The sequence below is a fragment of the Spermophilus citellus genome, assembly GCF_964194105.1.
Source record: "Spermophilus citellus genome assembly, chromosome: X".
In the NCBI taxonomy this organism is placed as follows: Eukaryota; Metazoa; Chordata; class Mammalia; order Rodentia; family Sciuridae; genus Spermophilus; species Spermophilus citellus.
The window spans coordinates 6,836,316-6,854,628 of NC_138190.1; the positions used below are offsets into that span (position 1 = coordinate 6,836,316).

The 18,313-nt window shown below is 39.4% G+C and overlaps 1 protein-coding gene across 2 annotated transcripts in view; it reads right to left on the reverse strand.

The window, feature by feature from the left end:
• ARHGAP6 (Rho GTPase activating protein 6) overlaps nt 1–15,316 on the reverse strand; it is a 471,152-nt gene extending 455,836 nt beyond the window's left edge. Inside the window, exon 1 of one of the 2 annotated variants that reach the window (XM_081276553.1) lies at nt 12,970–15,288. In XM_081276553.1, the coding sequence (XP_081132679.1) occupies nt 12,970–13,554 (585 nt within the window). In that variant the 5' untranslated portion in view covers nt 13,555–15,288. Of the gene's footprint in view, nt 1–12,969 lie in introns of both variants that reach the window. The other variant, XM_081276555.1, reaches the window with a different exon arrangement.
• Nucleotides 15,317–18,313: the final 2,997 nt, after the last annotated feature.

Below are 18,313 nucleotides of genomic sequence, written 5' to 3' on the forward strand. Positions count from 1 at the left end.
TGACCAAATACCACAAGACAATCATGAAGTGAAGAAGCATAATTAGCAATTTGGAAGGAGAGGGGCTACATGAGAAGCATCAAGGCACCAGACATGTAAGTGAAGATATCACAAACTTTGCAGACCTCCAAGACACCAACTGAAAACAGATAAATGATCCCATCTGATGCCACACAAAGCATCTATGCACCTGAGCCTTGATCTGATTTATGACCCACAGATTCATGCCACTAAGTTTGGGGTGACTTGTTATGCAGTAATAGATGAAACACAAGTAGATCATCCTGCAAGGAAATCTATATATATTCCAGAAGTCCTGGCAGAACTTCAGCATTCCCTTTATCCATATCTGCGACTTCATGATCCAACACCATGATGACATTTCCTTCTTCCCCATTCATTCTCTCTTCTTCATTCCTGCTTCCTGGATCACCTCCCAAAAGAACAGCATTCACCCAAGACCTATTTTTTAGGTTATTCAAACTAAGACACAGCTGTTGCCCCCCCTCACTTTATACACAAAGTTTTAAAAACTTACTTTTATAAGAATGATTTATCCACATTGCTTTAATTGTACATGGTAATGACCAATCTTTCATTTTCTTTTTCTAAAGCAAGATGTTCTTAAGAAATTAAAAGTTACATGTATATACATGTAGGCAGAGAAAGAAATTTCACTACAGATTATGGCCTAAAACTGCAAGCCTTTTCATATAAAATGGAAAAATTAACCTTTGAGAATCACAAAAATTTTGCATATAAAAGTTTAATAAATTAATTGGAAGGCATCTTTTATGTGTACTAAGTTACTTTTATTTGTGACCATTCAAATTTCTTATTCAATGAACTTTTTGAAAATTATTTTTTAGAACAATTTTTGTTTCACTCAATGAGCATTTACATAAGTTTCATCTATCATATTTTTATTTTTTTTATTCTTCTATGTTAGTATGATTTTCCTACTTTCTTTACTTTTTCTTTTATCCCAGAGAGTTTAAAATGAATTACAGTAGATGGGGTAGAGAGAGAAGATGGGAGGGGAGGGGAGGGGGGATAGTAGAGGATAGGAAAGGTAGCAGAATACAACAGTTACTAATATGGCATTATGTAAAAATGTGGATGTGTAACCGATGTGATTCTGCAAACTGTATTTGGGGTAAAAATGGGAGTTCATAACCCACTTGATTCTAATGTATGAAATATGATATGTCAAGAGCTTTGTAATGTTTTGAACAACCAATTAAAAAAATAAATATAAAAATATCATATTTTTACATAACAGAAACCTAATGAGGAGAGTCAAATACATAGCAGGATTTTAACCTTTTCCTATAAAAATGATATTTCTAGATGAGAAAAGACTAACTAATCACAATCTATTCACTCTCCTATAGCCAGCTTCCCTAAGAATGAACCAAAACTCAGAATAATATTCAAAGGGAAATGAATTATTTCACTTTTTTAACTTATAACTCTGAATGACCAATTTCAGCTAACTGAAACTTGAACAAGAACCTAATTACCTGATCACTTCCATAACTCATCTTTTACCATATAACTTCAGTATGTGAGAAAAAGTAATATATTTGCAATGTAAAGAAAACTTTAAAGAATAAAAGATTGCCATTGCAGCAGCACAACAATACATTTACTGAGTTCATGCCTCAGAGTCTCTGGAGCTACTCTGGAACCCATATCAAAATTCTTGACCTTCAAGTCTAAGGGCCAACTCCATATTATCTCTTATGTTCATTTTATCAGCATTTTGGCAAACACATTTTTACAAAGCCATTTATTGACAATATATTAACATTAGAAGTCAGACTCAACATACCTCTTCAGGGGTTTGATGGAAGACTCAGGGCAACTCTGACATAATATGAAAGTGTACTCGTTTTTGAGCTTTCATATAAATCATGAAAAAAGAAGCCTGATTCACTAGGTTGGCAACAAGAACCTAGAGACAGTGAGTTCTAATCCTAGATTTCTAGAAGTAGTTCGCAAAATGTCATTGGGTCAATAATAACTTTAGTTTAAACTTCAAACTTTTCTTCAACTCTGGTTTCATATATTCACAATTCTTATCTGCCAAAAAGAAAACATGATGTAACTTCTGTATTAATGTTCAAAAGGACAATTTGCCAGTCTGTACTTCCTTAATAACAATAATAATAGAGTACTGGTGACTATCTGTATAACAGGAGAAGAGGAGTTTGTTTGTAGCATGATGAGAATCATAGTAAGACTGGTCTGTAACACAATGCTAGGAAGACTTTCTATGTCCATTATAATACAAAGAGAGAGTTAATAAAGTATTTATTTAAGGTAGGGGTTATTGGACATAGACTGGAAATATCACAGGATTTAAGGGTCACATAGATGTTTGGAATAGATAGAAGATTTTTGAGAACTTTTCCTTCCTAATATTTTGTTCATATGATATTAATGTCAGTATAGACATACTAATGGAAGTCACAGTCATAATTGGGATAAACAAGTGTAAATAGTATTGTGATTTAGTGACATTGCCTTGATATCCTGAAATGTTAATGAGATGAGCCGTGAAAGTAGTCAGCTTGGTCTCATGTGATAATGACAGTATGAGGAAATGAGAACACACCAGTCTTGAAATGCAAAGTGTATTACCATTTACCAGTTAGAGATACAGAACTGAACTGGTAATTTCAACATTCTAAATATTTTACAAGCAAAAAGTGTCTGATGTAATGACAGTTACTGTGTACTGGAATGAAGGCTACTCCTTGGCCTGTTGGCATGTCTTGGGTTACACCAAATCCACAATGCAAGTCTGGCAAATTCCTATGTTCCAAGTCACTAAGCCAAAATGCCTGGGGTGACAGCCTGTTGCTGCTCCAGTGCTTATCATGAAAAGTATACCTTACTTAACAACTTGCAAAATAAATTTCCAATTGCCTTCTGCTGTTGTCCAAAGCAACTATGCCAACTCATTCATTCGCTGATCATCTAAGCCCTCTTCAACTGCCATGGTGGAGAGGTGAAAGTTCCCTGCACAAGCAGTGGGTACATGATAAATATCTGTTACTAAATTAATTCTTTAGTTTATGTATGTCTTTCTTGCTTCCTAGTTGTGTGACTGGGTACATCTTCAATTTGATTTAACCTTGCCTTTTTTTTTTTTTTTGCATCTTTTACTAATTCCTACTTGCTGGGCACTTTCTAAGTAATCATGTCATTGGCTCTTTATAAAAACTTTTTGAGGTAGGCACTTTCATTATCCTCATTTGGCATATGGGGAATCTGAGGCACAAAGAAGTTTAGTAACTTAAAGTCACAGGGCAGGATGGGATTTTAACCCAATCAGTCAGGTTCACAGCTTAGCTTAACCCATTTACTTCATAACCCCTCCAGTTAAGTCTGGTTACCTATTGAACTGAGTCTGTGTCCTCATCAATAACACAGAGTTGTCCTAATGATGATATCTGGTGAGACTTCTCCAAATAGTACAAATACTAGTTGCTGGGGCTGGGGTTGTGGCTCAACAGTAATGCACTTGCCTAGCATGTATGAGGCACTGGTTTCGATCTTGAGCACCACATAAAAATAAATAAATAAAACAAAGGTATTGTGTTCATCTACAACTAAAAACCAGTTTAAAAATACTAGTTGTTATTTTGCTTATCATTATCACTATAAACCTTCAATTATTATTTACTAAAATAAGTAAGCCAGGGATTAATTGAAAGTTCCAATTCATGCAGAATTTTACTTTTATCAAAAGCCAAATAATCTGGTAGCCAAGTCCAGGATTTATCTGGTTCAAATTGTTAACTATAGCAGAGGTCTTGTTATAATAAACCTTAAAGTGGCATGGCTATTGTCACATATGGCTTATCTTTTCCCTTCTCTATCCACATTTGGGTCTCAATGTACCAGCTGGCTCAAGTAGAAGGTGAAGTTATCAGCAAAGCAAGCTGAGAATTGATCCACAACTTATTTACACTTCATCCCCTGTAGTTGGTATTGATTCCCCTATTTCCATGAGTGGTTCAGGTCTACAAAAATGAAAACATTATTTCTTGATCTATGAGGTCACACAACTCAATTCACTTTCAATTTCTCTAAAAACCTGTTCAACTTCTTAGGCTCAACACTCTCCTCTTGGGTCCATCGGCATATCACCTGATGGTTTTTCAAATTGTTCTAATGACTCCTGAAAATCTTTTGACTATTTAATAGCTCTGGTGAGAAATGGCCAGGTAATTTTTCAAGATTGTAAATAGTTTTTAAAATCTCTGCCTCTTCTGAAAATAATAATTTTAATAGCTTCTCTATGCTTGTTTTCAAAGTGTAATAATCAGGACATAGAATTTCCATAGTAACCAATCTCAGAAAATCTCAGGGCTGACTGCCAACTCCTCTGTTGAATCTTCTAGAGCTGTTATTATCTCCCCTGTTACATCTTCAAGGAAGTCATGTAAGATATATTGGGCCTGTACCACCTAAATAACTGCTCTTCTACATTTATGCTTAAATTTTACTGAAAACATGATAGAAAAATAATATTTGGTATATTTGCTGGAAATAATAAAAATGGCCTTTTTATAGTTCAGATAAAATTCACTGACCATAAAATTCACCCTTTCAAAGTGTACAATTCAGGTGTTAACGTATTCATAAGGTACCACCATCACTTATATCCAGTTTCAGAATATTTCCTTTACCTTAAAAAGAAGTCTTGTACCTACTAGCAGTCTCTTCCCTACTGCTCTTGACTTCCAGCCTCTGACAACCACTAATCTACTTTGTCACTACACATTTGCCTAGGGTGGACATTTCATATATATGTAATCATACAACATATAATCCTTTCTGGCTGGCTTCTTTCATTTATCATACTGTTTTCAAGATTCATGCATGCTGAAGAATGTAACAGTACTTTGTTTCCTTTTTTACCAAATAATCTTCCATTGTACAGGTAGACCATATTTTATCTATTCATCAGCTATACAAGCTTTGGTCTTGACTATGTTTTCATTTCACTTGGGTATATACCCAGCAGCAAAATTGCTGAGTCATAGGGTAATTCTGTATAACATTTTGAAGAATTGCCAAACAGCTTTTCCAAGATGCTGCACCAATTTGCATTCCCACCAGCAGTGTATGAGAATTCTAATTTCTGCATATTCTTGTCAACACTGTCTTTTTTATTATCCTATTTACTATCCTAGTGGTATCTCATTGTGGTTTTGATTTTCACTTCCCTAATAGCTAATGAAAACATCATTCTTTACCATCTAACACAATAACTAATCTCATATTTTCACACTGCATTCCGAGTCTTTTAGCCATGTTGTGGCATAATTGGATCATAGTTTTGCTCTCAAAGAAGACACAACAAACTTTAGAATAAGATGTCATTCCCCAAAGGTATGTACCTGGGATGCAGGCAAACTGTTGTCAGCACACAGAATCCCTCAGTCATTGACTAGGTTCTGATATAAAATACACTTTCCCTTATTTGAGCACCAGATTGGAAGAATTGGAATCACACCATGAAACGGAATAAGATTGTGTTTCTACAAATTCTGAATGTGCTGTGACATGTCCCAGAGTTTATATATTTGGATATAATAACCAGTTGAGCCACAAAGTATTGGTGGACCCCTATAATATAAAATGGTACCAAGTCATAAAAAAACAATATGAGAAAGCAGGCATGGTGGTACATGCCTGTAATCCCAGCAACTCTGGAGGCTGAAGCAGGAAGATTGCAAGTTTGAGGCCAGCCTCAGCAATGTAGTGAGGTCATAAGCAACTTAGAGAGACCCAGTCTCAAAATAAAAAATAAAAAAGAGTGAGATGTGGCTCAGTGATTAAGTGCCCCTGAGTTCATTCCCAGTACTGAAAACACACACACACACACACACACACACACACACACACACACACAGTAATGTGAGAAGGAGAGAAAGTAATCTTATAATCTTTCCAGGAAAACTTTAAGTTAATTGACAAAATCCCTATTATGCAGTTCAAAGCCCAGCCAATCTGTACTTCACCATATTCCCACTCCCATATACAATTCCAGTTCTCTTAAGTTTTCTAAGTTCTTCAAGCATACTATGTTTCCTCTTAAAGGTGATTCCTTCTTCCCAGAGGGCTGTCCTTTTTGTTTGGAAAAAGCCTCCTCACTCACCAGTTTCAGTTAAGACATCACAGACTTCCTTAGTTCTTATGTCCATTTCCCACCACTGCTGGGACAAATTATCACACAGTGGTGTAAAAAACACACATATGTTCTCTTATGGATCCTTACTTGCCCAGGATCAAGATGTCTGTAGAGTTGTATGCCTTCTTTGGGTTTTAAAACAGAATCTGTTTTCCCTGCCTTTTCCAGCCTCTGGAGGCTGACACATTCCTTGGCTCTAGGCTCCTTCCTCCATCTTCAAAGCAAGCAGTGGAATATCTTCAAACTCTCTCCCTCTCTCATCTCCGTATTGTGTCTCTCTCTCTCTCTCTCTCTCTCTCTCTCTCTCTCTCTCTCTCTGAACCTCCTGCTTTGCTCTTATAAGGATCCTTATGAATGTACTGGCCCCGCCCAGATAATCTACAATAATCCCCCCATCTGTGGCATATTCACCATATAAGGTGCCATATTCACCTGTTTGGGGGATTAGAATATAGATAACATTGGGGGAAGCATTATTCCATGTTATTCCTACCACAATGCCTGAACACTTAACAAGTGTAGAGATTTATTGATTTGAAGTTATTGCTTTCATAAGCTGTAACACCTTACAGGGCTGCTCCTGTTTGCTCTCCATGCATCGCTAGGGTTGAGTGCTTAGCTGGCATTTGATAAATATTTAATGATGACCTAGCTGAGTGGCCAGTTTGGTTTTGCTAGACCAGAGTTCTGGGAGAAAGGAAGGGAACAGGATCTGATTATATTTTAAAAGACATTGAAATGACTAGCTAAGCAGTTTGGATTTCATTCCATATACAGTGAGGCTTATCAAAGGTTTCTGATTAGTGAATTAACATGATCATAATTGTGTCTTTGGAATACAGGCCAAAAAGAGACTAGGATGCAGGGTGATTACGCAGGGGGGGGCACAGGAAATGAGGTCTCAAAGGAGACAGTGGAAGTATGAATGAAAAGCTAGAGGGATATAAGGACTTAGATTCATTTCACCCAAATCCCTCTACCCTTACTTTCCCCATGAGTTTGGCAATTTATTTTGAGAATCAAGAAGGATTTCTGGGTGGTTATGAACTCATAATTTGAGTTTGAGGTGATTAATGTTTTCAGCTTCTCTATTTAACTATAAAACAAGGAGGTCCAACCTTCAAATTCAAAAATTGTGGTGAAAGATCAACTCCAAAGTGTCTTAGAAGTTGTATTCACATTATTCTCCATTTAAGTTAAAAATATTTGAAAATAATTCTATCAGAAAGAGATACTGAGAAACAGAAAATATGAAACCTAATTTTTTTCCTAGGTCAAAAATCACAAAAGTATTATGTTGATTTCTGGACATACTTCCTTATAAGTCACCCTTTGTCAATTTCCTGTTTGAAACTGTTTTACTCTAATTAATTCCTCTTTGGTTATACAAGTGAGCCTCTATTGGTTTTTCTTTTCTTTTTAATCACAATATTCCTCTCATAACATTTTAAATTTTAATTCCAGTTTCCATCATTATATGTTTATTATACAATTCTCTCCTAAAGATATATTCAGACACCCATATTTTTTCATATCCTCAATACCTTTTGAAAGGTATATTTTCCCAATCCAATGCCTTGATTGACATGTACCAGGTAAGAAGAAAGAAATTACAAATAATGGAGCCATAAATATGAGAAAAGATGGCACTAGAAAGCAAAAGTTTCTTGAATCCAGGGTGTCTCAACCTTGGCACTATTGATATTTGGAAGATACTTGTTTTTTAATGGGGGCTTTCCCATAGGATGTTTAGTAGCATTTCTGGCCCCTACATACTGGATTCTAAAAGTAACCCTCTGCCCAGTACCAACAGACATTACCATATGTGTCCTGGGGTACAAACTCTATCCAGGTTTACCACTGGTCTAAAACCTTGGAGCATAAGTCAGATTTTTAAGAATACAAAGATGAGTAAGAGTTCAGCTTTCAAGTGCTTCAACAATACAAGAAAATTATTTGCAAAAATGGAGAACATGGAAATAAGAGTCGTCTGTTCATATGGGAATTCCCACTTGTTAATGGGATTCTTGGCATGATCTCCCCATGCCTCCCACCTCTGAGTATCCATCTGCTTCATGTTTCTAAACTATGGTCCCCCAGACACCAGACTGATCCTGTTAAAACACATATCTGATCACTTTACACTCTCAGACTTAAAAATCACCAAGTACCCCCATTCTCCACTATAGTTTCTCAGCTCTGGCACTGATTGGCCAGGTGATTATTCTTCATGGAACTGTCCTGAACATTGCATGGTGTTTCAAAGCATCCTTGACATTCCAGTTAGATGGAAGCAGCTACTCCCCTGTGGTATACAGAATAATGTCCCACCAAAAGGGTTCATACCAAATCCCTGGAACCTGTGAGTTCATCATGGCAATGGGGAATTAAAGTTGTATATGCAATTAAAGATTGCTAATTGGCTGGCCTTAAAATAGTGAGATTGACCTGGATTATTCAGGTAAGACCAATGTAATCACAAGAGTCCTGAAGAGAGTAAGAGAGAGAATCAAAGAGACACAGCATGGCTGAGTTTGAAGATGAAGGAAGGGGGCCACTAGAAAAGAAAGGCAACAGACCCTAGAAGCTTCAAAAGGAACCCAGTTCAGTCAACAACTTGAACTTAAGTTAGTGAGAGCTATTGGGATTTCTTATCACCAGAATTATAAAGTAATCATTTTTTCTTGCTTTAAGCCACTAAACTTTTAGTTATGTTTACAGCAGGGATAGGAAACTAATACATTACCACCAGTCATGACATCCCAAAATGGCATAATATATTGTCAAATGTACACAGGACAAAGTCACCTCCAGATTGAGAGTCATTTGTTTTATACAATATAGAGGACAACCACTTAAAAATTGCACAGCAAGTTTTTTGTTGTTGTTGTTTTGTTTTGTTTTGTTTTTGTGAAAACCACTACCCTATCTGGTGAACATGGTCACCAACAGATAGCAAGCTAAGCCTGATACCCCAGGTATGTTAAACTTCTCACTTCAGAGATACCCTGCATCTATATCTTTTCACTTCTCTGCAGATGTGATTCCAAGGGGCCCCTTAAAGGATATGGAATGTACTTTGGCCCTTATTTCATTTTTACTCTTGCCCATAATTACCCTACCACACACAAAATGCCTGATTTCTGGTTTAATCATGTTACTACCTGGAAAACACTTTGGTTGCTACATATTTAAATTGCAAGTGTCCTTACCTCCCTCTCCTCACACATAGCTGCACTTAAGCTCTTATAAATTTTTGGTGGACACTCTGCCCTTACCAACATCTCTGTGCCTTTTTGCATGTCCAATCTTTTCTATCTCATCAAGAAATTACTTTTCTTCTTTTCATTGTAAATGGCAGTCTTCATTGAAAATCAAGTTCAAATGTTCCTTACATAGTGAAGACATCTAAGACCTCTCAGAGGACAGTGAGTCATCATTTGCCTCCTCTGGTGTGCCATGGTGCTCATCCACCATGCCTACTGATCAATTCACATGTCACCTCATTAGACTTGGAGCTCTTTAAGTGCTGACCCATATTGCAGCCTCTCTGTATTCCTAGTATGTAGAGAAATACTTCTGATCAAGAAATACCTGAATGAAGAAAAGTAAAAAAAAGTTGGGGATATATAGAAATCATTTTAATTATTGGTTATAGAAGCTTGCAAACTCCCAATCAGTTATTGGCATAATCCTAGCTCTGGTTCACAATAATTAGGAGGATCCTGGGATTGAAATGAGAGGCTTTATCATCTCATCTGTGATCAGAGTCAGGAACAGAGCCTGGCTGCTAAGACAACAAGATGGGAAACATGTACCAATTGAGTCATCACATACCATATATCCCATTGTCTTCTCTTTTTTTACTTGATAAGATATTCTACCCAAAAGTGCATAAATCAAATTTTATTAAAGTAGTCCTTAAACACATAGTAAGGAAATATTAGTAGAGTTATACCTGACTTTGTCAAACACCTCCTAGGTTTAGGCTATAAAATGGTCATTTATGAGCCTTAAGTGAGCACAAGTAATAGAGTTACTGGCATTTATGAGAGTCTTGGGAATGGGAGCTATTATGTGAACAATTTGGTTTAAAAACAGAGAATCTGCTAAAAGAACTAAATGGAAATGGATGTGATCCATCACTAGATAAACCTGAAAGAGAAATCTCAAGTTTTCCTATGGATTCAGGAAGAAAAACAGAAAATTTGAACAAACTATTAGAAGAACATGGAATCCACAAGCATGATTCCAGAGGGGTCCTCCTGGTTTGGGAGGCAGAGGATGGCCCTGGGAAACTTTAGACCAGCTGACAGCCCTTCTATGGGCATTCACTAGATGGCCAGCATAGGGTACTGTATTCAACCTCACTAGCACAGCTGTTCTCAACTTGGGTGATTTTCATCCCCAGAGGATATTCAGCAGTATCTAGATACATTTTTCATTGTCATACTGGTAAAGAAGAGTGCTACTGGCATCTAGTGGGTAGAGGTCAGGGATGCTGCTCAACATCCTATAATATCCAAGACATCCCCCATGACAAAGAATCACTCAGATGTCAATAGTGCCAAGGCTGAGAAACCCTGAGCCAGAAAACCAAGAAAATTGTAAGAGTCATATCTGTATGAACCAGATCTCCCCTCTAGGGCCTCTAAGCAACATTGCAAGGGACTTATTTGCTGCAGATTTGACATCATTAGTAAAGATTCTCTTTTAGGACAAAAGACACAGCTTGTTTGCAAGTGAGAAGGACAAACAGTGCCCAATAGGATGAATTTCTTGGTTTTTGAGAAGATTCCAGGGCGCTAAACCTTTGAAAGGTAATCCAGGCCTTTAAATTCCAGACCCAGAGGTTATGTTAGGATATCTTGGCCTCTACTAAAGAGAACTAGTGTTGGACCTTCATGTCAGAATTCTGTCCAATCACTCCATATCTGCCTGAAACATAAAGGGATTTCTGCTTAACTGCCTCCACACACACACATACACACAAACACACACACATACACATATAAACCTTTTATTAGAAAATTTTGTTCTTTTGCTAGATGGCTATGTACTTAGTTTTAACCACTGCAAAAAGGTAAAAATATGGTAGATGAGCTCCATGCAGATGGTCCAACACTATATGGAACAGTCAGGAGTCATCCAGTATTGTTGTTCAGATACACATCCATCAATTATGAGATTTTAATAGATAAAAAGATAATTTATTGCAACAAGTGGCATCATCTATGATCAAATGGTTTTTGGTCATAATAGCAATGAACAGTATCTGTATCTATATATTATATTCCAAATATGCACATTTGCAAAGAAAAATCAGGAACATTCTTAATGATGTAATTGATTTTAAACAGAAATGTCAGTGACTAGCTTATATTGGTTTGTTTTTGCATTTCTCTCTTGCTCTAAACTCCTGACAAAATGTGCTTCTGAAACAGAGCAGAAATCCAGCTTCTCTTAGAAACCAAGAGTTCAACATTTCAGTTTTTGGTCCTCTAATACTGGCTTGGAGATAACATCTATTCTGTCTCAATTTTTCTTTCAACTATCTCTTTTCCTCAACAAAATGGGCAGCACAGTTAGCAAAGCTTGTTAGTTTTTTGCAATCCATAACCCTCTCAGCAACAGCAGCAGTTACACTGACACAGTAACTAACATTAATAACATGTGATGCTAATATTTCTGATACATAATGCTCATTTTTCTAAGTGGTCTATTAAAGCTGAAATCTAAGTTATCTCATGTTAACAGAACTGCGTATGAACTTGGATGCAATTTTACTTGGTTGTGTCTCCTTTATTTAGCCTAAATCTCCAACAATTACATTGTATTTAATTTCATTTCTGTAATGCTAACTGTGCTTTAAAATATTTAATTACAACTGACAGGATCTTCCTTCCCTTATGGAACCAGATCTGGGGCAAACCTATAGAGTTTGTGGACTGAAAGGAATCAGAGTTGTTCATTTTTAAACCAACTACCATTTATTCTCTAAAAGCATGCTCTTTCCAAGTACCCATCAACCACAGTTTCCCAATAGCTAGCTCTATTCTCCACTCAACCAGAGAATGAACATTTTAAGAGTATCAAATAACTCCAAGTTCCCTATTTATTATTGATTCCTGATTCATGTCTATTCCACTAACTACTAATTGTCCTTAGTGGAATTTGGGCATATTTCTGTGATATTTCATACCCCTAAGCAGAGAAACTATTCAGTATCATATATTTCTGAAATTACACCTTTAGGGAAAAGAAATCAAAACTAGAGAATCCTAGTAGTTACTCCACACTGCCACCCAAACACATAATCAGTAACATCTTTCAGAATAATGTTCCTAAATTCTACAGAACAGCCGATGGCAGACATTAATCAAAATATATTTCATCCAATCATTACAAACAGCAGTAGATCTTTCGAGTTCCAAAAAATATCAGCATGGAGTGAAGGGATAATACAATCCTTTGCCTGTAGCACAAACTGGAAATCAGAAGACCATCTCTTCCTCCAGCTCCCTTGACTGCTCCAAAGAAGAGCCAAGGAATCCTACAGGACACATGTGTGGTGAGTGACCACTAAGGATGTCCCATTTCCAGGCACCATTTAATCAGCCTAAGTAGAAACAGTTACACCATGCAAACCCCTCAGCTGCTGCCTGGCTCTGGAAATGGGATGGAATTAAAGGCAGTGGCCTAGAACTGCCTGTGGTATCCAGCTTTGGGCCATGAGGACGCATGGCGTTGGTCCCTACCTCAGACTTCCACACGACGTAGGGGTGGCCACGACTGTTGGGTGGGGACTGGAACTTCCTCTGCTGAAGCCACCTCCTGGGAGAAGTGAAGATGCCATTGGGGCCTCCCCCAGAGGAGCAGAGGATGCTGGCAGAGCTGCGGCCACTGACCGGCCCAGCCAGGACAGAAGGCAAGTCCCAGGCCGCACTCTTCTTGAGACCACCGCGACCCAAGGGGACCTCGTAGTCAAAGTGGAAGCTGCCCGAAGGGGACTTCTCCTGCGGGGTGCTGGGCATGGAGAAGGACGAGCAAAGAGGTCTGGGTTGCGGGAGCCTGGTGGTCCGGGATGGCTGACTCCTGGCAGAAGATGCCGAGCGGGGGCAAAGACCCTCCGCTAGGGGTTGCGGGGAGTAAAGGCGGCCTGCTATGGACCCCCGCGCACCGCCCTCTGTGACTGTTTCGCCCCCAGAGCCTCCGATCAGGGCTGGGTCCAGGCTGCGGGTCTGTCGCAGCTTCCTCTTGGAGAAGCCCTTGGCTGAGGCTGCACCGCCCGAGGCGGGTGAAGAGCAAGAAAAAACGCTGTGGAGCAGGCTCTGGGCGGACATCTCCAGGGGCTGTGCCCGAGGGCCACCTTCTCTCTCCCTCCTGGAATGTTGGAGGTTTTAGGCTAGGAAAGGAAGGCAGCTGGGGAAAAGCTGCCAGGACGGACTGGTTGAGGGCGGTGGAGGGCAGTGCCGGGTTCACGCACCACCAGCGCACTCCAAGTGCTCCTGCCCGGACAGAAGCTGGAGATCCATCACCAGCCTTCTAGGAAAAAAGGGTCCAGGTCCCTCCTGAAACCTTTAGAATCCTCCCGTGGAGCCCCAGTAGCAAAGATGGTAAGGAAGAAGAGAGGAAGGTCCAGCGTTTGCTTGGTTCCCAGCTCCAGCCCGCCAGCGCCACTCCCCCTTCGAAACCAGGCGGGAGACTCGGCGCTCCGGCTCGCTAGCTCTGGACAACCTCTAAGTCTCCAGCAAGCTCCTCCTCGTGGCCAGAGGACTGTCCTGAGGGCTCGGGAGGAGGCCTGGGTGTGCGCCTGGGCGCGTCTGCTGCGCTCACCAAGAGGTGTGATCTTCCTCCCGCCCCAGAGCTGAGCACCCCAGCTGCGCCTTCAGGGAACCCTCACGGTGCACTGAAGCTGGCGGCTGTGCTTTTGGGCTCCTCTTGGTTGCTGCGCCTGCTCTTCCTACTGGGAATGCTCAAGAGTGTCTCCAAGCCCAAGGTTCCTGCGGGATCTCGGGCTTGCTGCAAAGTGGGACACCCAGCGCGCTGCGCCCAGGGCCTTCCAAGGGCTCAGTGACTATGACCGTAGAGAATTCCCCGCTGCCCTCAGCGCTATTCGGAAAGGGGGGAGCTCCAGAGACAGCCTCAGAAGCCAGTGCCCATGTTCCACTGTAGAGCGACACTTGATATTCACAGCCAGCCGTGGGCCCAGGGCAGGCGTGGAGATGTCCCCGCACGCTCGTGCTGGAGGCGGCGGAACGCGTACGGCCAGAGGAACGCAGGGTCTGGAGCCGGGGTGGAGCCAGGAGCAGGAGAAAGCAAGACGTGAGGATTTCCAGACGCCAAACCTGGGAGCAGCGCACTGAGCAAGCAGCTAGCACTAATACGTGGTCTCCCGGGGAGAAAGTCGTGAGGACGGAAATGCAGACCTTCTCCCACCCCCCACCCCGTCTCCCTTCCCCCACAGACTGAAGGGAGCGCCAGCTCCACTCACGTTTCTGGAAAGGAAGAGAAGTGTCAGATTGCACCCCACCCACTGGTGTCGGATGGGCAGCCCAGAAGGTTGCTCTGAAGTTGGAGTTAAATCTCCTGCCCTTTCTCTCCTGCCTCCATTCCTGCTGTTTTTGTTTTATAAAAGGATAAAGATGTAGTTCAAATGCTGTGACTGCCGATTATTGGACTGGAGGGGACTTACTAAGGGAAGTGTAGCCGAAGAAGTCCACCCCATGTAAGGGTCGTGAACACGTGCTGAAAATGTACTCTAGGAGGAGTGGTGAGTGAAGCCCGACAGGACAGAAGCTAGGTCCTGCGCCGTCGTCCCAGATTTCAAGGAGATTGGAGCTGACAAAGTCATCAATCACCAGGTTCCACACCGGTATGACAGCGCAACGCACAGCAACCACAGTCCTGGGTAGCAGGAAAACGCCGCCAAAACAATATTCCTGGCTTGGAAATGTTTGGGTATAGTTTCTTCTGCTGTCCGACCTCTACAATCTGCAAAGCAAAGCCCCAAACCTTGACCGCCCCGTGTAGGGCTTTTTGATGCAACACTTTTTTTGTTTTGGAAGACATTTTATAACCATCTCAACAAAGAGTAGACAGGACTTTGGAAATGCCTGCATGGTGTGTGTGTGTGTGTGTGTGTGTGTGTGTGTGTGTGTGTGTGTGATCTTTCACCACTTTGGGGTGAAGAGAATTTTATTTAAATAGAAAGGTGACTTTACCATTTCTTTTATTAAGAAAAGAATCTTACAATTAAGTTATAAATTCAGGTGCTTGACAAAAACATTCGTCTGGTGTATATACTAGAATTGTCTGATTTTTAAAGACTTCCATTATTCTCTATGACACTTTCGAGGGCAGATAATTTACTCACTTTAAAAAGCATGTTTGGTGTTCCTAAGTGTTGGACTACCTGGGAGGAGGCATATCATGAAATCTTATTATAGCAGGAGAAATTATTGCCTCCAGAAGTGTGTGTGGCACCTGAGTATGGCTGTAGAGAACAGCTGTAGGCTACACTTGTTTTTTGTGAATGCAGGGGAAAGTCAGCACTGGGGATTTCCTTCCTTGAGTGCTAATGTGCTGTAGATTTCTTGAAGACAACAGACAATGAGATTCTAATTTCCCATCACCCTCTCCCACAGCTGTCCATTTCTTCTCATCCTAAACCTTCTAAGTAATTTCAGTGACTGTCAATCAAGTGTGCTACTAACAGGCAGAGAATTTAAAACCTTACAGCCCTGCCTGACTACACAAACCAAATTACCTTTGGGGGATTGGAGATGTTTGGCTTTCCTCCTTCCTAAAACAAATCACATTAGAAGTAAAAGTGGGTGGGTCTTTTTTAAAAAAAATTATAGTAGTGTGCACTACTGGGATATCATAGTCTGGTTATGCCTCCTTGAATTTTGGAATTGTAAGTTGATGGTTAACAGTCATATTTCACACAGGACCACTTATAATTCAAGGTAATTGTGCAAATGTAATTTATAATTAATATAAATTCTATTTTTGTAAGCCCCTAGGATGAATATGGGATTGAAAATGCAACCCTGCCATGATTATGGAAGGCTAATATGAAAGCCCTGAAGGCACAAAGGCATTTATTTTTGGTCATGGATGAGCAGAGAAACTCTTTTATTGGGACTCCCAAGGCTGGGAACAGACATATGGCAGTTAATTCATCATCTTGTTTCCAATGGATCTTGACACCCCCCATTAGCCTGGAACTTGCTTCATGGTCAGGAACAACAGATAAACTGTTTTAAATACATTCATGTGTGTTGTAACAATGGACATGGTTTAAGAAGTACATTGATAGGCAATTTTATTGTTGTGTGAGCATCATAAAGTGTATTTAAATAAGCCTAGATGGTACAGATCAGTCATTCAACATGGATTTAATGCAACTAATAGATACAATAAACATGAGATGTATGAGGTTGAGGCCAGTGTAACACAGAATACTATTTTACATTGAATTGCTTTTTATAAAAAGAAATATACTCTAAAATAATAATAAAAGTAAATATATAAACCCCTAACATAGTCACTTAAAATTATCAAGTATTATGTACTGTATATAATTGTGGTTTTATTTATACTAAAAACAGGACAGGTTTGCTCATACCTACATCACCACAAACATCTAATAGATTGTACTATGACATCACAACAGCTAGGACATCAGTAGGCAACAGGAGTTTTTCAGCTTCATTAATATCATATGGGAATATGTATGGTATATTCCATCCATCCTTGATTGAAACGTCCTTGGGCAGCAAGTGGCTATAATCATTATATTAAGCTGAAGCTTCTTTAAAAATAATCATCCAGTGTAAGTATGTGTGCTTTTTAAAACCCAGGTAGAAAAGTGATGGCTCTTCTGGAAAGATTTTGTAAGAAATTTATTTGGATTTTCATTTTTTAATTTTTGTATTTTAAGAACTATTTTGCTTTTCAACCGGGTTGCTATTAGATTTATATTGCAGTCATCATGGCTTACAGCATATTAATTCATTTTCAGGCAGGGTGTTCTATTTTATTTTGTTATATAATCCTTTTGCTTATATAGACTCAACTCACATTACCCTTTCTGATTGACTGCCAGGTTATGCCAAATTCATTTAAGGAAGACCTATGTGTTTTACTTACCAATTTCAAAAGCTGGTGATTGTGTTACATTGATACTCAGAATCATAATTCATCAGCTAGCTTCGGAAGCAACATAACTGGGAGTCTAGAAATAAATGGTTTTAAAAATATGTGTGTGTGTGTGTTTAAAACAAAACAGATCTCTAAGACTTTGCTTCATTATTAGAGCATTTGCTGTTGAGAGTAGTGCCATGCTTGTTTATGGTTTTTTGTTCTCAGAGCCTCAATTAAAGCCTTGGGATAGAGTTTACTAAAGAGCAGAACACTCTGTTTGCTATCCATTCCCATCATAATTATCAGAGTAATTCAGGGTTTAAAAAAACTGATGCTATCTATTCCATCTGGTCAAGGACCAAGAATATTTCAGTGAAAGTTCTAGAATCCTTGGTCTGACATCCTCTTATCTGGGATCCTAGAAAACTCATCAGTATTTTTTTATATTTTCTTGAGAGTCTATTCTACAAATACAAACATCTTACCATCAAAGGATATATTCTGATGCTTAACCTAAATTTTCCTTTCCTTAACTTTATCCCTTGAAACTTTTTATATCTGCAGCCAAAATTCCTCTTTACCCTTGGTGTTTAGACCCCCAAGTTATTTGTAGATTTTTATCATGCCCCTTGGGTCTGACTCTGTGGTTTGGCTACACTATAAAGTTCATATTTTGCTTTAAAGCCATCATTGTTCATGTTCTTCTCTGGATTCTCTCCAGTTACTTGTTTCTTTCCAGTCTCAAGGTTCAATATTCCAGGTTAAGGCATCCTATTTTGCCCTTGTTTGTTATATAATCTCATTTCTTAAACGGTCCTAAATCATATTGAACTTTCTGATTGAGTGCCATATAATATTTCAGATTTATATCTGATTGGCTCCCAACTTGTAGTCAGCATCACTGATTTTCGTTTCATCCTGCCCATGTCTCTCAAACTGACTGTAGTTCCT